Here is a 23,844-nt window from a genome sequence, read left to right on the forward strand (position 1 = left end):
AGTAAACTCACCCCCCTAGTTTGGCATCAAGAAAATGTCCCCAGCTAGAGAGAAAGCACACTGCTTTTCTAAAGAATTTCAAGAGAAGGAGATTCCTGCAACCTCATTTCGTAACCTGGTCCATGTCTACCAACTGTCAACTCGTAGCTATGGGGCAGAAAACAAATATTTGGGGAAAGGATTGTGTATGGCTTCATTCTTATTGTGGGAACTGGTTCAATCCTGCATGTGTTTTGAATCAGCAGGCTCTGTCATATTGGGTGGGGAGACGGTGTTCCTTAGAAACCCTCCAAACTGAGAACTGGAGGGTTGGACGCACACCTGGTTTCATCTTTAGCTCTGTTTAGAGCAAGGGTCAAAGCCTGTGGCCTCCCAGACAAAGTCTAGCTTGCAGTAGTGTTCTGTGTGGCTAGTAATGTATTCTTTTAAATCTTGATTTGAATGCCTTTGTCAGCTTTGGGGGCGTGTTGGGGGTTATGAAATCCCAGTTCCCTCAGGCTCCACCACTCCCTGTTGCCTACACAATTCACTCACTCACTTGCTCAGTCAGTCCTTAGCAAACATAATCAAGCCCCTTCTAGGCTCAGGCTGTGTACTCTTCCAGGTATCTGGGAAACAATGGAGAGCAAAACATTAGGGAAAAGAGAAAACCTTGCTCTTTGGGAGATTACATTTTAGTAGGGATAGACAACAGTCAATAAATCAAATAAATTTCATAGTGTAGATATGGTTTACTACAATGTGACTAGTCAGGGAGACAAGGAATGCCAGAGAAAGGGGATGCGGTTGCTAAGAAGGTGAGACTTGAAGGAAACACTTGAAGGATATGAAGAGTGGACCTTGTAGAAATCTGGGGAAAGAGTGTTCCAGGCAGGGGAACAGCAAAGACAGAGGCCCTGGGGTGGGACCAGCAAAGAGACTGACTCAGCTTGTGCAGGGCGTGCATTACCTGGAAGGCCCCTGAAGGCAGTCAATTTTGCAAAACCTACTCTAGTGACTGGTGAAATAAATAAATCCAGTCCTGAACTTTTACCTACATAGCATCCTGGCGTAGGTATGGTGGTGTCCCATGAGGGTAAGATGAGGAAATAGAGGCCAAACACTCCGATTTATGTCAGTGACCCTAATATTCTGCCAAGAACTAAACCTCAAACAGCTACCTCCCTCCTCTCCATCATCACTGAGTCCAGTTAGACCTCCCTTCCCAAAGCCTGTCTCGTCCCTATTTATTCCTCTGCCATTCATTATTCTATTCCATACATTCATTATTAAAAAGATGTTATTAAGCACCTATATGTGCCAGGCACAAAGGACACATACTGAGCAAGACAGACATGGTCTCAGACCTCCCAGAGTTTATAGTTCAAAAAAACTCCAGCTTCCAAAACTCATCAGAACAATGAAATTGCCTCCTAACCGGCATCCTTGTATTTAGTTTCTGCTCTCTCCAAACCATTCTGAATCTGTTGTTGCCAGACTAGTCAAACAAAAACTGATGATGATTTCTATCTAGAAGAGTTCCCTCCTGGCCTCAGAGCCAGCTGCCCTACATATGTCTCTGTGGTCAATTCCAACCTCCCTTCCCCTTCTTCCTACTAAAAACTCCCTGTTCCAGCCAGGGTTGGATACTGAACACTCCCATGTCAGCACTTCTATCCATTCTATTCCCCCATTTCTGACCATCCTCTCTTAAGAGTTCTCAAGAGCCACTTTCTTCCCTAAATCCTTCCTCAGGTTCTCTCCATTGGGTAGGAATAGGGACATCCTAATTATTTTTGATCATTCTTTTTATACTTCCTGAGTCTAATGTATGCTAGGCTCTGGGTGAGCAAAACATAGTAACCGCCCTCCATAAAATCTAGTAGGGTAGATACATATTAATCAAAAAAAACAAAAGAATGAGTTTATTATTTATTTATTTCATTTTATTTATGTTATTTTATTGATTTATATAATTATTTTATTAGCTCTTAATCAAAAAATGAACGACTCACAAACCAGGTGGCATTCTACGAAAAAAAGTGCAAGGTACTATGAATAAATTTAATAGGTGAAATAAGACTTAGTTAGAGGTGGTATTGGGCAAGAAAAGGCTTCTTCCTTGAAGAACTTACTTTTCAACTAAGATTTAGAGCAACACCGTCAATCAGAACTTTCTGCAATAATGGAAATGTTCTATATGTGTACCGTCCAATACAGTAGGCACCAGGCCCATGTGCCTACTAAGTGCTTAAAATGTAGCTAGTGCAAAAGAGGAAGTGAATATTTAATTGTGTTTAATTTATTTAAATAGCCACATGTGGCTAGCAACTACTATATTGGATAGTGCGGATCTAAGGATGAACAGGAATTAAATATGCTGGTGGAAGGCAGGAAGAGTGAGCAGCCAGAAGGAAGAAATCTGTGTAAAAGCTCTGAGGCTAGAGAAGGCTTTGTATGTCTGAGGACATGACAGAAGGAAGGTGTGGCTGGAATGCAGAGAGCCAGGAGAAGCACCCTGAGATGAGCCAGAAGAGCAAGTTGGGACCAGACCATGCAGGGCCGGGAAGGCCATGTTAAGGACTTTGAGTTCTACCCAAATATAGGCACACCTCATTTTATTGTGCTTCACCTTACTGGACTCTGCAGATACTGCATTTTTTACAAATTGAAGGTCTGTGGCAACCAAAGTAAACAAGTCTATCAGTGCCATTTTTCAAACAGCACGTGCTTACTTCATTAGCATTTTTTACTTAGCAATAAAGTATTTTTTAATTAAGGTATATACATTGTTTTTTAGACAGAATGCTATTGCACGCTTAATAGACTACAGTATAGTATAAATAAAACTTTTATATGCATTAGGAAACCAAAACAATTCACGTATCTTGCAGTATTGCAATATTAGCTTTATTACAGTGGTCTGGAACCGAACCCATAACATCTCCAAGGTATGCCTGTAGTAGTGTGATGATACTATTGAAAGGTTATAAGCAAAAGAGTGACATGATCACATTGGCATTAAAGGAAAAGAAATCCATTCCAGCTGCAAGAAGGAGAATAGATCAGAAAAAAGGAACAGCAAATACAAGAACATCAGTTAGGCTCTTAGAATAATCTAGGCAAAAGATAAAGGTATATGATGCTGGAGAAGGAGCAAATATATAGATTTGACCCATCTGAGTTCAGGTATATCATATACAACTTGGAAGACCTTGAGAAAGTCACTTCACTCTCTGGCCCCTAGTTTTCAACTGTAAGTCAGGGATAATAACCCCTCCCCTACTTACCCTGTAATGGCAATCAAACAGCATTGAAGGACACTGTAAACTGCAGCAGTTCTATGGATGTAAGAGGTTAACATTATTGCTCAACCCCACAGGGGCTATTCTTTCTTCTGCGCCCCCTCTCACAACCATTACCCGTACAAATAGTACCAATGTAGAACAAAGCAGCATTGGCTTTATGTGTGTTGCTTTTTTCCTACGCAATCAGCTGTTTCATCTTTAGGGGCAGAGAACTTGTGTACCCTCATAGTGCTCCACTGCTTAGCAAAGAGCACAGCACAGAGTGGGTGCTCAATAAATGTCTGTAGACTAAATGAAAGAATGACATTTAACAAATACCTCTTGGTTAAGTGATACCTCCAGCTTACCTTCTCTTTCTTCCTCAAGGAAGTTCAGTATGAATCATACACTAATTTGTAATGCTCTCACCTTGTTAGAATGACTAAGATTTGTGGTTCCAAAAAGGACCCTCTAAAATCAAGGACTGCATATGTCCTCTAGGACTTGTGGCTTTCCATAAAGTCTCTTAGGTGTGCTGGGCACTAGCCCAGTAAAACCTTCCAATTTTAGGGGCAGTGGAGAGTAAAAAAGAGAGGAGAATTTGGAGCCATCTCACTAGGGTTCTAGTCCTGTCTCTAACACTCGTTAGTTTCAGAGCCTCAATGTGCCAAATAGGAAGAAAAGTAGTTGTCCTTCCTACCCCACAGTTATTCTGACACTGAGATAAGATGAGAGAAATCAGAGTGGATTTTGTCTCTTTGTTTTTATTAGCTCTAAGTCACATTAATTTAACAACCATTAATTGAGCACCTATCCTGTGCCAGGAAATGTGTTAGATAACAGAGATACAAAGATGAATCTCTCCAATGGCTCAGCTCATGGCTTAAAAGGAACCAAACAAGCCAACGATTAAAATGCAATGTAATAAGGGCTAGATGATGATACAGGTGAAGATGGTGGGCTCTGGGCAGTATAGGGGGGCTTCTCACCCTCTTTCCTCTAAGGTTGGCAAAGATGGGCACGGATTGTCAGAAGTCATCAAGGAAGGCTCTCAGGAGGAAGGAATGTTTAAGTTTACCTTATTAAGTGCCCAGGAGGAGTTGGGCAGGTGAAAAGGGTGAGAGAAGAGTATTCCAGACAATGTAAACAACAGATATTTCATTCATTCATGTACTCAGCAAACATCAGTTGAGCATATTATGAGAAACTCTAGAGAAACACAGGTAAATACGATATTACCCCTGCCCAGGGGGCACATCTTGCCACCTAAGCAGATGGTAGGTTAGGTAAAGGCATTCATAATCCAGTATGGTTATACAACAAACAGGGTAAGCTTATGGTACCCCACGTAGTAACAATGCTAAAATACTTCTACCTGCTTCATACTATTTCCAGCAGGGCCATGTGGAGGGAGATAAGGCTAGAGACAGAGGCAAGGGGCCAGGCATGAGGGCAGCAGTGGTGGCATGGGCACGTCCCAGTTTTTCCTCTTACCCGGTGTGAGACCTTGAGCTGGTTACTAAAACTCTGCAAAGCTCTTTTTTTTTCCATCTTTAAAACAGAGAATAAAAAAAAAAACAGCCTCAAAAGGTTGTTGTTGGGAGGACAAAATGAAGTGATGGGTGTAAACGACTTAGCATAGTACCTGGAACATAGTTAGTGCCCAAGAACTATTAGTTGCAACTATCATCATCATCACATTACTATTATTGCTATTGTTGACTAAGGGGAAAAATCATCTCGGGCAACGTGAACAACTTAGGGAAAAGGAAGTAGCACAACTGCTCTCAAGCTCTCAACTTCCTGGAGTCCAAGAGAAAGGAAGGACAGGCCAGGATATATTTTATGCCACCCTTTGCTCAAACCAGTGCTTCCCAAAGTCTTACATAGAAAGAACCTTAACTAGTAGGGGAGTGAATATTCTCAAGAAGTACCTCCCCTGTGGATTTTGACTTTTCAGTATTTGATCTTAGAAATTGATTCTCTACCATGATCTACTCATTTGTGGTATCATTAGCACCACCGTAGGAAACACAGTACATACACATTTCCAGGCAATGTTATGACATTTTATACGCATTGACTCATTTAATCCTCACAACAATCCTATGGAAGTAGGTACTATTATCATTCCCATTTTACAGATAAGGAAACTGAGGCAAGAAAAATTAAGTAACTTGTCCAAGATCACCAACTAATCAACATCAGAACTAGGATGTCAATCCAGGTCGTCTGGCTCCAGAATCTGTGCTCTATGGCGGTGTGCTACCTCTCTAAAATAAAAATGCTTCCCTTCTTAAACATCACACCAGCAATAACATTCCAAGTAGATGCGTCATGCTTATCCTGAGGCTTCTGATACACGGCCATGTATCCATACTGCAAGGGAGGGGAATGGTCTAAGACCCAGCTGCTTTACTCAGAGTAAAGCTACAGTGATGTAGCTTTGCTATAGTGAGAAAGCATCGCTAAGGACAAATGCCCACAGCACTTATGTGGCTAACGGGGCTCAAACAGATGAGGAGTTGGCCGCCACTGGGAGATGATTAAAAATCTACCATTAAACCAAGTTGTACTTAGAGTAGACCTTTTTTAAAGTAGCTTTTCATCAGGGGATTATATTTTCTTCTTGATGGTTTTCTTAATGGCAAGCAAGGCTATATGTTAGAAGAACAAAGGAGAACCAAAGGCAAAAGAGTAGAAGATTCTCACCAGGGTGGGGGCTAAAAGGGGAGAGGGAAGAGGAAAATTAAACAGGCAGAAGAGAAGATGCCTCTTTTATTCCAGTATAATGCTGCGGTGCTGCCCACCCCCACTCTTCTCTCTGCCTTCTTCTCCGGGGGCACTAACAGCAGCCAAGAGCTCATTAAAGTTTAAACAGACTGATCAATAGGGACAGAATGGCGAATTGTCCATCTGCAAATTACCAAGTACCTCATGAATATTTAAGAAACTAAACTAGAAACAGGGAAAAGAAGGAATCCAGGATTTTATATTTCCCTCTGGATAAAAGCATAAAAGGATCTCGGCCATTCCTGGCCACCACGACATAAAATCAAATAGTCAAGTGAAACTTTAAAAATGAACAAGTATTTCCCAGCATCACCTCCTTTCACAAGCCAGCAGGCTGAATCCAACCCACAGCCACTCAAGATGAGTGGCACGTATCGGTGACGCTCTAGTCTGACCCAACTTCTTGCTTTCTCAGAACACACACTGTTTCCTTGCCAACATGCCTCCGTATGTGCCGTTCCCTCTGCCCAAAATGCAGTTCCCCTAACTTGTCCACTTGAGAGGCAGGAAGAGTCCACTGATTAAGAGTGTAGCTGTGGAGTCAGACTGCTTAGGTTCCAGTCCTGCCTCTGCTACTTACTGCCTGTATGACCTTGGGTAAGTTACCTAACCTTTCAGGGCCTCCATTTCTTCCTCAATAAAGTAGGGGTAGTGATAGTACTACCCTTATAGAGTCGCGCGTGGATTCAACTACACGATGCGAGTTAACCCATCTTACACAGCATTTGGCATACAATTAAAACACAGTAGGTGTCAGCTATGATTATTAGTGATTTCGCCCACATTTGATCACATCTCAAGCTTCCACATCTGCCACGTCCTCCCTAAGGCCCCTTGGGTTAGCTCTATCCCCAGTTCCAGCCATAGCCACTTCGCTTCCAGCTCTTATCACATCATTATTTTAGCTGTTTACCAGTCTCTGCCATGACATGGTGAACTCCTGAAAGGCAAGGCCTATGTCTGGCTCACCTCTGCATCTAAAATTACCCCCAAGAGGGTCGGTGGCACCAGGGAGACACACAACAAACACTCGGCAGGTGGGAACATATTCAAGGAGAGAACCCAGTTTTGCCCATACCTTTGTGACAGCACAGCACGCGGCCCAGATGTCCTCGGAGGACTGCTCGTGGTGGTTGAACTGGGGCTCCCACTTCTTAATTGGCTGGTCTGCGAAAGCCAAAAGGACCCCATTCTGGTCCACCAGAGCCGCACGGACGCTGCCTGTCCCAACGTCCACGCCCACATAGTACCTCCCTGGTTCCTGTTCTCCACCAGACATTGCAGTCCCTCCACCTGTGGCGAGAAAGCATAAAAACCACGTGAAGACCAAGTGGATCTACAAAGACAGTCACAAAGCATCTTGAAAGTAGAAAGAGAAGAAGTGCAGCTACCTAACTGGTGGCCATTTATTATGTATTCATCCAACAAAAATTTCTAATGTTAACAGTACACTGATAGGTGCTGAGCTAGGTGGTGGGTGAACAAGACAGATATGGCCTCAGACATGGAGTTTCCATTCTTGGAAGGGAGTCAGACATTAAGCATTTAATTACATAGTTATTTAGGCAAAGCAGTGATGAGTGCTATAGGGCAAGCACAGGGTGGTCGGAGAACTTGGAATCTGGGGGCAAGAGAAATGAATTTATTCTCAGTGAATTTGAATGAACAAGGACAGCAGCCATGGTACCGAAAAGAATCTTTGTTTCCTGGTCAGTCATTCATTCAACAAATTATCTGCTGAGTACCTATTATATGCAAGCACTATGAAATTTGTATACATTCCCTCTACTCCTCACTACAACTCTAGAAGGTGAGTATATTTAAAACTCTATTTTATAGTTGGTCAAGGTAAGACTCTAAGAGATAAGTAACTTTTTGCTTAATGCTAGGTCTACACACTCACAAGGAGTAAATGTGCATTGTTATAATGATGTACATTACACTGGTGAAGAAATAGGTCTCTGCAAAGTTAAGGAATTTACCCAACCTCACTGAGGAACAGCCTGGACCTAAAGTCTCACATCTGTGCAATCATGCTCTTTCCTTTCTTTCCTAAAAGCCTGCATTAATATAATAGGTTTGGAGAAGAGGCAAACATATTGCAGCCGTGTCATGAAGTGACTGGGAATTGGCAAGGCACCCTGATGGAGACAGGATCAGGAATTAGTTAGACAATCTGTTTTCCTTACAGAACCCTGGTGTGTTACAAGGAAATCTGACCAGAGAATACTCAGGAATTCCTTGGCCTTCATGGCTGCTCTAATTCCCTTTGGTCAGATTAGCCCACATGACACAGAATCTCAGAGAGGCTTTTATTTTCCAGATTGACCTTTCAAAGGATAAGAACAAACCCTCAGGACAACTCAGCTGGTGAACACAAAACTCCTCAGGTGAGCTCAGGGCAGCCTTAGCACCCAGAGTCTAATTTCAACCTGAGTGGCCTTCTGCACCCTTCAACTTCAGAAAGATAATGTTTCCTTGGCCAAGGCACCTAGGGGATTCTAAAACAACATCAGCCAGCAGATGTTCGGTTACTGCTTCCTGGATATTTATCCCAGTAAAGGAAAAAAAAAAACCTCCATTAAAAGTGATTGCTTCTGACTTAATTACAAGGGTTTCTCAACTGTGTGTGTCCCCCTCTTGGCTCTGTGGCTCACTGGCAGGTGAAGAAGAAAATGGGGAAGCTATAGAAATAATATTTGCTACTTTCATCTGAGCTTCAGAGAAGCACTGTCAGGCCACAGCCAGTGTGCGTTCTCATCCTCTCTCCCTCCCTCACATCCCCGTAGGGGCACCAGGTGACCACTAGCACCAATTGTCAAATCATTCATTCCTTCATTCATTCAACAGCAATACCTTTTCTTCAAGCCATTACTTGAAGGAAATTTAAATAAAACAGATAAAAGTAGAGCTGCTCTTGTTTGAAGCATAGATCACTCCTGCTTCACCCTCCAGTCCTTCCTCCAGTAGTCCCTCTGCTGGGCCTTTTCTTGGGACAACTGAAAGTCACCAGCTTCAGGCTGTGATATACCCTAAGGCTGCAGTCCCCATACTCTGGGCCACAGACTGGCCTGTTAGGAACAGGCCCCCACGGCAGGAGGTGAGCAGTGAGTGAGTGAGCAAAGCTTGATCTGTATTTACAGCTGCTCCCCATCACTGGCATCACCACTGGAGCTCCGCCTCCTGTCAGATCAGCAGTACTAGATTCTCTTAGGAGCACAAACCTTCCTGTAAACTGCACATGCAAGGGATCTAGGTTGCACTCTCCTTCTGAGAATCTAATGCCTGATGATCTGAGGTGGAGCTGAAGTGGTGATGCTGGCACTGGGGAGCAGCTGTAAATACAGATTATCATTAGCAGAGAGATTTGACTATGTGATAAATGTAAATGTAATGCACTTGAATCATCCCAAAACCATCACCCCCACCACACCCCAGTCTGGAAAAATTGTCTTCCCTGAAACCGTTCCCTGTGACAAAAAGGTTGGGGACCACTGCCCTAAGGCCCGCAGCATGGCATCTCAAGCCTTCCACGAGCCTCCTCCTGCTGCCCAGACCTGCCTAACACAGTCCTGCCCATTCTCACTCCAAGCTCCAGATGTCCTCCCAAACTCCTCTTGGGCTCTCAAGGGCCCCGTACTGCTACAGGCCTCCCCATCACGCACTTGTCCCTTTCTAATTCCCTCCTCTCCTTACCTGCCTGGTGACCATGGACTTACATTTTAAGGCTCAGCTCAGCCACGACCTCTTTGGGGAAGACTCCCTTGCCTTTCTCCATCCCTTGAACACAAAGGATTCCAACACAGTATGCTGTCCCTACTTTCTTTTAAAACTTGCCCCTCTGGACTGAAACTTTGTTGTTCCCATGTCTCTCTTACTGGCCTGCACCTGAAAAAAAGGAACTCATTGATTTCTGCATCCCTAGCTCCTAGCACAGTGCCTGGCACATAGTTGGTTTTTAATAAATATTTACTGAATAAACTGAATCCATGAATTAACAGAAAACAAGGATAAACACATTCATGCCTTCATGGTTTGAATTCCTAAATTTGTACCTATAGGCACCAGTGTTTATTCTAATCTCTTATGTCTCATTCATCCAATTAACAAATATTTATTGAATGCTTACAACCACATTTCATTAATTCTAGGGCACTCATTTGTTTCACATTTAGCTTCTCTGAATTCAGGGTGAATTTTACAATCAATGGCATCTTATAGTTAATTGCTAGCATTTTCTTTCTTTCTTAGTGGTGTATGAAATAATGGTGCATCTTGCAATCATTGACATCTGAGACTCGAAGAAACACGGTTTGTAACAGGCACCAGGCCCCCTGCTAAGGATACACTGATTGACAAAATAGGGACGATGCCTTGGCTCAGAGCTTCCTCAGTTTCTTTACGTGCAAATAAGAGGCAGACTGACCAAGCCACCTGCTCCGCCTTCCCTCTACCAACCACACACATCTTCTTACTTCACTTCGGATTCCCTCTTGGCTTCCCACTGTCTTGACTGTGAAGGCCCCCAGGGGTGCTGTTCCTTAACACTGATCCTAGCATGTCAACAGCACTTTGCTCTTGGCTGGAACTTTGCAAGACTATTCTAAACACATAGGGAGGAACAAAGAAACAAGTAGGAAATGAAGAGTCTGTGCAAATGTTCTGACTTACACAGACCTGGCCAGCCAGCATCCAGGCTTATCTCCACCCCCACCAGCCCCGGTGACAAGACAGATCCCCAGGGGGCTGGCTGGCCCAGGCCCTGATGTTTGGGTTGCTCACTTTCAACTCCGTCTTCCCTGGTAGGGAGCACATCATCTTGCCGCCCATTATCCAGACATCCTGATTCCTTTCCAGTAAAATCCAAAGAGGCAGATTTCTACTCTACAGCTCACCCTGGGCTTGCTCCGGTTCTGGTTTCTAGACCCAGGAAAGAGCCCACCCTTCAGGAGAGCCCCAGCCTCACAGTGAGAGCAGAGCTTTATGATTAGACGGTTAACTCCAACTGCTGCCTTTTTCACCGCTGTATGCCCACTGCCTGGCGCATAGCAGCAACTCAGTAAGTCCTTGTGACTTGGAGAATGAATGGCTATCTTTAAAACCCATCATTGGGAAAATAATAAAAGGTACTCTGTCTACTGTACATCTGATACTCTGCTAAGTGGCTTGCTTATAATGCCACTTTTAATCCTGACCACAATTCTTGAAGACAATAACTATTATCATTTCCATTTTACTGATGAGGAAAGTGAGTCCTAGACAGGTAAAGTAACTTGCTCCAGTGTGTCACACATAAGCAATACAGTTGACAGCAATCCACTCCCTCTGGCACCAAAGTCCCTAAACTTTCTCAGGATGCTCTGCTGCCCCCAGATATTGTTCCATTTATTAAATGTCTATCTGTCAGGGGCTCTGCTAGGGGCCCCTGCCTACTGTGCCTAAAGTCGGCTAACTCAGAACCTGGGCTGTTCATCTTCAGAGACTGACCCTTCTGCAATGCCGGGTAGCCACTCTCTGGCAAACCATCTGCTTCTATAATACATAACAAGGCATCATTCAGTAAGAGTCAAATCTATGGGAACAAGGGAGTCAAACCCTCCCAGCATCATTCACAAACTCCTCCCAGTTCCGTGTTTTTCGATGAAATAGATCCTACTTAAATATTTCAGGTTCACCATTTTTCCCATTATTATAGTTTTAAGTGATCTCTTTGTGATTGTTTCCACACCTGGAACCTGAAAGCAGGGAAGTTCAAGCCCTCGGGCAGCTTCCCTAAAACTCAACCTGTGAGTTATAAAAGCCCTACCGAGGATTTTCGGCAACACAGACCCCCTGCTCGTCCCCCACTGTGCCCTGTGCTCCTGGGTCATAAGTACAATCTACTGTGACCTGGACTCCAAACCTTATTCAAGCAGTATCTCTTAGCCTCAAAAAATAAAGCAACTGCCAAATTGAAAACATTATTCCATTTTCTAGTTTGTTTCTTAAAAAAAGGATTATGATCCTCATTGGGTCAATCATTTCCACATTCCTGGAAACCCAATCAGGTTGGTAAACCTATCACCACTTCACACCTCAGCAGGGTAGCAGTAATTTGCCTAAAGTCACACAAACAGTAAATGGCAGCACTAGGATCTGAACCCTAGCCTCTTATGGCAAGTTTAGGGTTCTTTCCACAACACCAAGCTAAAACGGAAAACCTAATCTTTTGCTAACTTCTTCAATAATGACACCAACAACAATGCAGCAGGCGTAAATATTTATTGAGCTCTGCTCTGCAGATCACCAGACTTAGTGATTTCATTTAATTCTTACAGCAACCCTCTGAGGCAGGCAGCACAAGCCCCCGCTTCCCACTTAAGGAGGAGATGATGCTGTTTAAAGTCACACAGCACAGAGGCGGGGGCTGGGATTGAAGGATAAGTCAGTGTGACTCCAAAGTCTCCGTTAGAAATGGTCAGAGTCAGAACCGTGGTTTCATTTCATTCTTTTTCGGCAAAGGTGAATGCTCTGAAAGCAGCTGTTAGGAATATGGGGAGGGTGGTCAGGCACAGAGAAATAAGGACACAGACTGTGGACAGCCAAGAGAAAGAAAAATAACAGAGAGAAAATCAAGCTGTGCTGCATACAAATCCTGAGACGCACCTAACTTCTCAGTCCACGAGACATTCCAAAGGGCAGAAAAGCCTCCTGTCCAAGTCCCCAGCATGGACTGGACTGACTTTTAGCTCCTATTTATGATCAAAAGACTGTTCTGTATGATAAATATTTATACAGTTCATTAAATAATAGCCTGTATAAATATTATTAGAAATGTGCCACAGGAAACCACAGACTTCGCGGCTGATTCATCAACAAATGTGCAAGCTGCTCAAATGCAGTGTGAAAAAAGGAAAAGAAGACCTGGGAGCTGGAGGCTGTTCTTTGCAAAAGGACTTAACCAATCCTGAGAAGGGGGTACATGCTACAACTATCAACCACGTGGGCATTGTTCTCTTACTGTTTCCTATGCCTGCAACCCTCCAAACTGGAGGAGCTTACCTTATGTCCTGTTTCTTAAGGAGCCGCTCCTCCAGGATGGATTTGGTGACAGTCCACAGAAACAGTATTCCAGCGACCTGGAAAGGAATTCAATATCTTCTTTCAACTTTGATCTCTGGACTTTGCTGGGAGCTCATGTACACGCCCCACATAATTTATTTAATTAGTTAGACTGCAATCAGGCGTGTGGTAAGATTGGGAAGAAAAAGATGAGCAATGGGTTAAGCTTGTCCACTTCAGCCTTCTTAACAGAAAGGATTGAATACCACTTTCAACAAATCCCACATGCTCTAAAATGGTGAGAAAATTTGGAATTGGAAGGAAAGAGCTAATTTGGCAATTATAGTTGGTTCTCTGTAAGCTGTACCAACAACACACGAGGCAGGAAAAGAACAGCTTGCTAACAGGCACTTTTCCTCTTAAAATGAAAAGCTGTCTCCAATGACCCCCCTCCCAGTTTTTTTTCAGACTTTTGGTTTAAGGGGAGACATTTCTAAAAGTTTTCAGGTTGCTAATACTGATTCAAAAGAAGCCCAAACACTTTCTGGGTTCCCCAAACTTTCGGAGTTTGTAGCAACTACATAAGACATCTTTCACCCAGATATGCCCCTGGCCTGGTGGAGATGGTACAAGGGAGTATAAGCCTATTTCCAGTCAAGTCTGGGGTGACCAGCACAATCTGTGGCATCAGAGAGAAGGGAGGCAGTAAGCAGCGAAGCTGTTCCCTGAAAGCTACTGAATAGCCGAACCATGCTCCTATCGGGCAAGCTCCTAAAGGCTCAGACAATCTTGTATTCACCACTGATGTCTAACACAAATGCCTAACAAAGGATCTGGCCTGCTGCAGATCAAGAACAAGGTCAAAAGCATCTGAGGAGGAGAAGTAGAAGAGGCAGAAGGAAAGGGAAAATGCAGAGGGAAGAGGATAAGGGTGTAAGTGGGGGCAGGGAAGGGGAAGGGAGGGAGGAAACTGAATGGGCAGGAAGAGCAGGGTTAGGGGATTCAGACAATAAGAAACCAAGAAACTCCCTGACTGATGGGAGGAGGGCAGAAGAAAGAAAGAAAGAAGTAGACAAATGCCTTGGCCAACAAAAAACACCCACCAGATTCTTCCTGACCAGCAAAAGTCCATAATATAGAGAAGGAACAGAAAATGAAATGTCAGTTCTGAGACCCAGATGTAAATCCAAATATCAAACAAAAACAAAACACAAAGCAATAAAACCTTTTCTCTACTCTGAGGGTCACCCACTCATACCTGGAGTGCTTGCTGTCACCCAACAGGACATACCTCAAGGCCCCCAGCACCCAAGAGTTACCACATGGGACCCCATGACACACAGGTTCCTCAAGCCAGCTAACAGGCTGTGAAAAAAACCCAGACACCCGAGAACATGAGAAACCACCATGGCACACGTAGTCTCTGAGCCCAGACATTCTCAAAAGAAGCTCAGAGTACAGAAGTCCCCTGCACAGCAAGGCAGGGCTGCCTCTCGACAGCTGGGGACAGGGCTGGGCCTATGTATCTACCTCTGCATCTCCAATGCACACACACACAAAAATAGCAGGTACTCAATAGTGACGAATGAATGAACAAAAAGTCACTCCAGCTGAGAGAAAAATGAAGGCAATTCTCCCTATCTCACTGAAAATTAAATCCTCAGTATCCACAGGGTAGGGAGTGAGGTGTGAAGGTCATTGCATTGGATTAGACAAGGGAAATCTGGGACTAGTCCTGTACATGTCTACCACTGACTGGCTTTGGACAAGTCCCTTCACTGATGACTCTTTGCCCAAGTATAAAACGAGATTTGTGAATTCTGTACAACTACTCCAAGGGGTTGTTGTGAAGATTAAAGCTAATAATGTCACAGAAAGGCTTTCAAAAGAGTAATTCCATTATAAACAGAAGGAATCAATGGTACTGGTGCCATAGGAAAATTCGAGTGCAAAATAGATACTACACAGCCTCTACTGTTGCTATGCTCTGAATGGTTGTGTCCCTCCCCAAAATTCATGTGTTGAAACCTAAGCCCTAAGGTGACAGTATTAAGAGGCAGGGCCTTTTAGAGAGGATTAGGTCATGAGGGAGGAGCCTCCATGAATGGGATCAGTGCCCTTATAAAAGAGGCCCTTGTCCCTTCCACCATGTGAGGACACAGTGAGAAGTCAGTAACATGCAGCCCAGAAGACAGCCCTTACCTGATACCGGATCTGCTGGTGCCTTGAGTTTAGACTTCCCAGCCTCTAGAATTGTGAGAAATACATTTCTGTTGCAAATAAGCCATAATACATAATAACATAATACCATAAGTTTATGATATTTTGTTATAGCAGCCTAAGATTAATATAAAGATCTGAATTTTGAAAATCAAATGGTGATGCCTCAAATTATTCCTCGTTTGTGTACTTCAAGCAAAACCTAACATACCTAGTAAAACTGCATATGGCAGGAAAGTAGCTTCATGTGGCCACCAGAATCCCGGCCATCCATACTTCAGGGACCAGGCATCCTACCCCAACTCCACCTTTTTCCACAGAATAAAGTTAGTTGGTTAATGGAGGTACCAGTTTACTGCTTTCTTTGCTGTTCCAACAGTTCTGATCCAGTAGATCACAAACTCAGTATTTTTCAGGTTCTATCCTGGGCCCATTTTTAAAGGCAAATAAAGTTACTGGACAAGGGACATGGTATTAATCAGTAAGACAATAGAAAAAATGGCTATCATTTTAAATTCGAAATTAGATTCCAAAAAAATAGTCAAACCCACCAAATCCTCAGGCCTGCCTCGTAAAGTGGCCAGATCCAAACTGAGCCAGTCCTGGATGGTGGCCAAAACCCACCACCTTCCGAGGGCCACACAGGCAATGGCACAACAGCAGCTGCAAAGAAAACATAAAATCCAACCACAGGGAAAGCAGCATGCAAGGTACAGGTCCTAAAGAAAGCGTAGATGAAAAATATGACTCATCAAATGATGTTCCCAAACTCCACCAACAAATATACCTTAAAGAAATTAAACTTTACACCTGCCATGTCCTTTTCCATAAACCCTGCTCACTCCCTCCTATCTCTTCTGTCCAATCCTTGTGTTCTAATAAAGCAACTCTTTGCTTGTTTATAATGCTTTCTTCTGTTGCCCTGCCAAGCCACTCCCTACGCAGAGAAAGGGAGAGGGGAACCTACATTTACAACACCTACCACAAGGTATGTGCTGTTTCTCCCATTCACACGACACTGAAATGCTGAAAGGGTCTACATCCTGCAGAAGGTCACCAAGCCCACACAGGGAAGAGGCCATGTTAAAATTCAGGTTTGCCTCAGCAGAGCTGAACTCTTCCCACCACCCCTGAAATGACTGGCTTCCCACACTAACCAAGCTGCCTTTGTCCTGGGCACACGTGGAATGAACTTTTACATCCTGTAAAATCTCAGATGATGCTTTGAAATGCCTTCTCCATGGTCTGACTCATAAAGTCTACCTCTGTCACAATAAACCCTACTGTAGGAAACATTAGCTATTAACTGAGAATGCTCTACCCCCTATTTCTTTGTACAAGCTAAATGCAGCGCAATGTAGTATTATAATAGGGGAATTATTGGGTTGTGGGGGAGGGGAGCATTATGAATGTATAAAATATTCAAATACCTTCTAAAATAAAAAGACTCTAAGGACTTTCTTCCTCTGGAGAGTTCTAGAAGCACTGCAAGCAAGCCTTATGTGTGGTGTGTGGCTGAACCATGAAGCTCCTCGCTGGGGCCAGTCTCCCCATGTCCACAGGGACACGTACAGAGGGGAGAAGGCAGATGTAGAGGGTGTCCACCCAGGTAGGTGGATCCACAGTTAATCTTTTATAAAGCAAACCAACACCCTGAGTTCACTGAAGTTTGGATTTGATGGTTTCTCCCCTAACATGCCAATTACAAAGCTAAGCCCATAACAGGGAAAATTATTATATATGCAAACTTAGTGATTTGTGCCTACATGGACTCCTTTCCGAAATGTGAATCCCTGACCTCTCTTTGAGTTCTGAATAATTTAAACATATATGTAGTTCCTTTCCCCCATCGCTTTCTTCTCCAAGAGGTTGCTGTTGATTTGCTGACATAATTAACTATGAAGTGATTTTCTACAAAACTAACCAGACCTTCAAAGCAACGCCATTATCATTAGCATATTGGCCAAAATCCACAGCTTTTCCCAGAAAGTCACTCAAATTACAACAATAGAAGAACCCCTTAACCTTAATGACTGCTGCCAGATGTCAGAAAATTCAGGAAGAGCTCAGGGCAGTATATGGCAAAGCAAGAAAACCCATTCTCCATGTGATCATGCAAAGCTCCTTCCTTGGAGACAACATCAAGCCAGAGGCTGGCTAAGGTCTTGGCCTGTCTTTATGTTTCCCTGTGTAGGAAGCATGGCCCTGTGGCTTTAAGTCACAAGGTGAGAGGCCTAAAGAATGAGTTATCTTAAGATTAAACAGTAGACTTGGCCATTCCACAAACATGGCCCTATTAAAATCACCATGGGCTAAAGTACGAGCTTAAAGACCACCAATGCCGTTTCTGTCCCCCAAAAAAGCCCAAACTCTTGACCTGACCTACGAGTACCTCTAAGCTATGGCTGCTGCCTCGCTAACCTTAGCTCCCACCTCCCTCTCCAGCCTCAACCCATCACACTCCAACCCTACAAAACCACTAGAAACTCCCCAAAGGAAGGCTGGGTGCCCCTGTCCACACTCCTCCCTGTACCTGTAATGTAAGGATATAAACTTGTAGTTCACAGAAAAAGAAATATAAGAAATACACATGAATTGTTCACCTCATAAATAATGCAGGAAATGTCAATCAAAATACTGAGATAATTTTACACCTAAAAAATTAGCAGGAGTTGAATTTCAATAATACCCACTTTTGGCAAGAGTGTGGAGAAATAGGCAGTTTCATACACTTTTCATGGTAGAGTAATTGGTTCAATCTTTTGTAGAATAATTTGAAACTGTCAATTTTTAAAATCTAGCCTTTTAGGCCAGGCATGGTGGCTCACACCTGTAATCCTAGCACTCTGGGAGGCCATAGTGGGAAGATTGCTTGAGGCTAGGGGTTCGAGACCAGCCTAAGCAAGAGTAAGACCCCATCTCTACTAAAAATAGAAAAATTAGCTGGGCATCATGGTGCCCACCTGTAGTCCCAGCTACTCAGGAGGCTGAGACGGGGGAATTGCTTGAGCCCAGGAGTTTGAGGTTGCAGTGAGCTAGGCTGATGCCATGACACTCTAGCCCAGGTGACAGAGCAAGATTGTGTCTCAAAAAAAAAAAAAAAAAAAAAAAAATTCTAGCCTTTTACCCAACAGTGGAACTTCTAAGAATCTATCTTCTAAGAATTTATGCCTTGGCTCACCAAAAAAGACATATCAAAATGTCCCCTACAACATTTTTTTTTTTTTTGGAAACACAAGAGCATACCACAAAAACCCTAGAAACAAATTAAATACTTATCAATAGCGGACTTGCTACAATTGATACATCAACGGCTGTTAAAAAAAAATGAGGAGCAAAAGAAAGATGCTAATTACATATTATTAACTAAAAAAGTATGCTCTTAGATGGTATAGTATGACCCCATTTGTATTATTATTTTTTTAAAGCACAGAGCATCGGTGGTTCTCACAGTGTGGTCTCCAGCAGAGCAACAGCATCAGCATCACCTGGGAGCTCGTGAGACATGCAAGTTCTCAGGCTCTGGTCCAGCTCCACTGACTCAGAATCTCTGGCATGGGGCTCGGCAGCTTGTGCCTTAAAAAGGCCTCCAAGTGATCCTGATGGATGATCAAGTTTGAGAACCACTGTACTATATAAAGACCTAACATACAAGATTTCAAGAAAAAGACACAAAAAACTGCTTACTCCAGTGACACCAGGTCAAAGAATGTAGCGGGGGCTTGGAGTGTGTTTCCCTTCCCCTCTCTGCACTGTCTGAATGTCCACAAGGAGCAGCTACCACTGTAACAGGAAGAAAGATCTTCCTTGTATTGAGTTGAACTGTGCTTTACACAGCTTCTAACCCTCCAGTCCTAATTTTCCTCCCAAAGGATCATCTAAACAGCCTTTTTGCCCTTTTAAGTGCACTGTCCCTTCAAATGTTTTGAAATGATGCTCACAACCTCCTATGGAGTCTTCTTTCCTCCGTGCTCTATAGTCTCAGTTCCTAGACTGCTCCTCTGTGCCATGGCTTTTTTCTAAAATAAAAAGAGAGGAAGAAGGGATAGGGCCACTTACTATATTTATCTAGAATGACCTTCAGTCACCCATGTTTGTACGTGACACTGTGTGGAGATGAGGTCAGCTGGGCTAGGAGCACACAGTCTTCCCTTTCCCTCTACCTTCCGGGAGGCCCTCTGGGTGCCCTCGGCTGGCCCGAACCAACACTCCATCCAGCCCAATATCTAATCGCTGACGCTAGCATCAAGAATAATTTGTTCTTGATGGGAACAAACTATCTCTGACACTACCATGAAGAATAATCTGTTCTTGAGGGGAGGAGGGAAAGGCAGCTGGGGCATCTCTACAAACTGCCTTTGAGGAGGGGCTTTCAGGTAATCCTCGTCACATGCCCTACTCTTCCCTTAAGAGTTCAAAGAAATTAGTGTTATCTGTGTTTTATCAATATGTACCTTCACATGAATCCAAATGTTTCTTAAACTTACATTTTGAGACAGCTCTCATCTTACATCAATAAATTTCTTACAAACATTTATTGTGTGCCAGGCATGATACCAGTGACTTCATAGATGGTCTTGCTAATCCTTGCTACAACTTAAATATGGGAAACTAAGGTTCTGAGCAGTTAGGTCACCTGCTCAAAGGCACAGAGCCAGTGAACAAGAGAGAAGGATTTCAATCCTATGCTCTTTCCACTATGTTACATGGTAATTTTTTAAAATCCTAACAGTAGCTTCATTTTAAGATCAAAGATGCCACATAATTCTACAATCCCAGAATGTGGTAAACTAGATTGAGTTTGATCTGTTGAAATCATTCTTGAGTTTATAGACTTTGTCTTCTTTTTCTCAACTTTCGTACCCCAAAATCCAGCCAATAACTGAGTCCTTCCTTAATCTCTCTTCCATGGCCAGTTTAGCAGAATCCAAGCTACTCAGCTCTTAGCCTGGTCTGCAACAGATTTCAGGGTAGCTGAGCCCCAAATCTAGATAGTCAAGGGACTGGTCATGTATTTAGCCTGAATGATTTCTACTTGATTTTCCCATTCTCCCTAAACTCACCCACACATACATCACTGTATAGGTACCTGCTGTACAAACTCTGCTTCATTGAGTCATCCATGTTAATAAGGACTTCCTAAATAATTTAAGATGATTAAGAGGGGATTATAGGAGCCTCTAGTGAAAAGTATGCCTAGTCTGAGAAGAAAATGTCATCATTTTCCTGCATACATCAAACCTACTTCTCTCCCTATCTCACTGAGTGGCATGACCATCCACCCTGATGCTGTCACCAGGAATCTAAAGGTTATCACTGACTTCCTCTTCAGGTTATTGTCAGTGCACCCCCATATCTCTACAACATACCCATTTCCTACCTTCTCTGCCTGCTTTGTGTCCTGGAGACAATAGTCAGGATCTCCAATACTCTCTAACCCTCTATCTTCTAGAAATTAGAGTTATCTATATTTTATCAATATAAACCTATGGGTTTGGGCAATGAAGAGCCCTTGCAGAAGCCTCAAAGGAAGGAGGAAAGTAAGGTCAGGGCTCCCTTCCTGTGGAGTTGTCTTGGACTTGCTGCATCTCTTGGCCTAAGACAACAGATCCTCTTGAGGCAGCCTTTTCCACATGATTTCACCTTTTAGGTTCTGGTGACCATTCCTACCCTTGTCCCTTTAGGTCTATGGATAGAACAATCTTACTGTTATTAATCCCAGGCATTCATACTGCCCTCATCTTTCTGAATAGCTCCTTGATTGAAAACTATCCTAATTTAAGGTGTCATACGTTTCCTTCTGATACACTTCCTTCATCATGCTCTTACAGGCCCAATGTGGTAAAGTTCCCCTTTGTTACTGGGCCTAGGTGCCTCTCAAAATCCCTTCCTCACATCCTCAAATCACCCCTCCTTTATATTTTCTTCAAAACATCTAGTTGAAGGCTTCTACTTCCAGCCAAGAGGCAGTAACAGGAGCCATATTTAACCCCCTGCTTAAAAACAAGCAAACAAAAAAAAAGAACCTAAAAAAATATAGGACACAAAGGTTCTCAGGACATCAAGCAACAGAGTCCAGTAATTGTGGAGAGATGGAAAAAAATGAGAAGTCCCACAATTGCTAAAGACTAACGCCTGGGAAATGTTTTCAGACTGTGGCATAGGAAGGAAGAATGTAGGCAAAGCCCAGCAGTCTCCCTGAGTTGAGGAGAAAAAGCTAGGAGCCTATGGAGAGTAAAAAGGCTTGAATCTTGGGGCAGTGTACAAGAGGGGACAGAGCTACACAGAGAGAATACCACAGAACTCCAAAGGGTACTCCTCAAGTGTTTAGGACAGTACCAATCACTGCATGTGTGTGAGGAAACTATCTGAGGCAAAAGCATCAAAAAAGATTAGCGTGAACAATCAGTGGGCTTCACACAGACTAGGAATAGTCCTATTCACACCAACCAAAGTAGAAAACCTCCTAACTCACAGGGCATTGGGTACAGTACAAATTATATCAAACATTTAAAGAAAAATTAATGAAATCCTTCTCAAACTCTTACAAAAAATTAAAAAGAAGACAATAATTCCAAATGCATTTCACAAGGCCACCATTACCCTGATACCAAAGTCAGGCAAACATTATAAGAAACAGAAATTACAGGCCAATATCCATGATGAACATAGATGCAAAAATCTCCAATAAAATACTAGCAAGCCAAATTCAACAGCACATTGAAAAATTCATTCACCACAATCAAGTGGGTAACTATTCCTGTAATGCAAGGACAGTTCAGCACATGTATCAATAAATGTGATACAATACATTAACAGAATAAAGGATAAAAATCATATGATCATCTCAATAGATGCAGCAAAAGCAACCCACAAAATTCAACACCCTTTCTTGATAAAAATCCTCAACAAATTAGAACTAGAAGGAATGCACCTCTACATTATAAAGACCATATGTTACAAGCTCACAGCCAACAGCACATTCAATAGTAAAAGGCTGAAAGCTTTTCCTTTAAGATCAAGAATAAGACAAGGATGCCCACTCTCACCACTTCTATTTGACACAGTACTGGAAGTCCTAACCAGAGCAACTACACAAGAAAAAGATATAAAAGATATCCAGATTAAAAACAAAGGAGTAAAATTATCTGTTTGTAGATGATATGATCTTATATATGGAAATCTTATATACCTTATATATGATTCCACCAAAAAACTGTTAGAACTAATAAACAAATTCAGTAAAGCTATAGGACACAAAATCAACATATAAAAATCAGTTTTGCTTATATTTGCTAACAATGAACTACCCTAAAAAGAAATTAAGAAAACAATCCCACTTACAATAGCAACAAAAAGAATAAAATGCTTAGAAATAAATTTACCAAGGAGGTGAAAGATCTATACACCAAAAACTATAAAACACTGATGAAAGAAATTGAAGAAGACACATATAAACAGAAGGACATACCATGTCCATGGATTGGTAGAAATAATATTAAAATATCCATACTACCCAAAGCAATCTGCAGATTCAATGCAATCCCTATCAAAATACCACTGGTATTTTTCACAGAAGCACAAAAAACAACTCTAAAATTCATATGTAACCACAAAAGACTCTGCATAGCCAAAGCAATCTTGAGAAAGAAAAACAAAGCTGAAGACATCACACTTCCTGATCTAAAATTATATTACAAAGCTGTAGTAATCAAAATAATATGGTATTGGCATAAAAACAGACACATATGCTAATGGAACCAACAGAGAGCCCAGAAATAAACCACACATATACTTCAACAAAGTCATCAAAAATTCACAATGGGGTAAGGATAGTCTCTTCAATAATTGATGTTGGGAAAACTGGACATCCATATACAAAAGAATGAAATTGGATCCTTAGCTTACACCATATATAAAAATCAACTCAAAATCGATTAAAGACATAAACTAAGAAAAGAAACCTTAAAACTCCTAGAAGAAAACACAGATGAAAAGTTTCTTGATGTTAGTCTTGGCAATGATTTTTTGGATATGACATCAAAAGCACAGACAACAAAAGCAAAAATAAATAAGATCACATTGAATTAAAGTTTCTGCACAGCAAAGGAAACAATCAGCAAAATGAAAAGGCAACCTACAAAATGGTAGAAAATGTTTCCAAATCATATATCCCATACAGACTTAAAATCCAAAGTATATATAAAACTTATACAACAGCAAAATAAATAAATACCCAATTTAAAAAAATGGAGAAAAGAACTCAATAGATATTTTCCCAAAGAAGACATACAAATGCCCAATAGGTATATGAAAAGATGCTCACCATCCCTAATGATCAGGGAAGTGCAAATCAAAACCACAGTGAGAAATCACCTCACATCTATTAGGACGGCTATTATCAAAAAGTCAAAGGAAAAGTATTGGTGAGAATGTGAAGAAAAGGAAACACCTATACACTGTTGGCGGAAGGGTAAATTGGCACAACCATTATGGAAAACACTATGGAGGCTTCTCAAAATAT

The 23,844-nt window shown here is 42.4% G+C and overlaps 1 protein-coding gene across 11 annotated transcripts in view; it reads right to left on the reverse strand.

Moving 5' to 3' along the window:
- The window catches only part of FGGY (FGGY carbohydrate kinase domain containing), a 384,478-nt gene that overhangs the window by 355,178 nt on the left and 5,456 nt on the right, over positions 1-23,844 (reverse strand). For 8 of the 11 annotated variants that reach the window (XR_006734168.1, XM_045547899.1, XM_045547900.1 and 5 more), the window contains exons 2-3: positions 13,101-13,177; positions 7,138-7,352 (exon numbers count right to left, since the gene is read on the reverse strand). Coding sequence is in view for 10 of the 11 variants with exons in the window: in XM_045547899.1 (XP_045403855.1) it covers positions 7,138-7,338 (201 nt within the window). In the remaining variant the exon portion in view is untranslated. Of the gene's footprint in view, positions 1-7,137; positions 7,353-13,100; positions 13,178-19,264; positions 19,396-23,844 lie in introns of those variants that run through there. The other 3 variants (XM_045547901.1, XM_045547903.1, XM_045547904.1) reach the window with 3 other exon arrangements.

The sequence above is a fragment of the Lemur catta genome, chromosome 3 (assembly GCF_020740605.2).
Source record: "Lemur catta isolate mLemCat1 chromosome 3, mLemCat1.pri, whole genome shotgun sequence".
NCBI lineage: Eukaryota > Metazoa > Chordata > Mammalia > Primates > Lemuridae > Lemur > Lemur catta.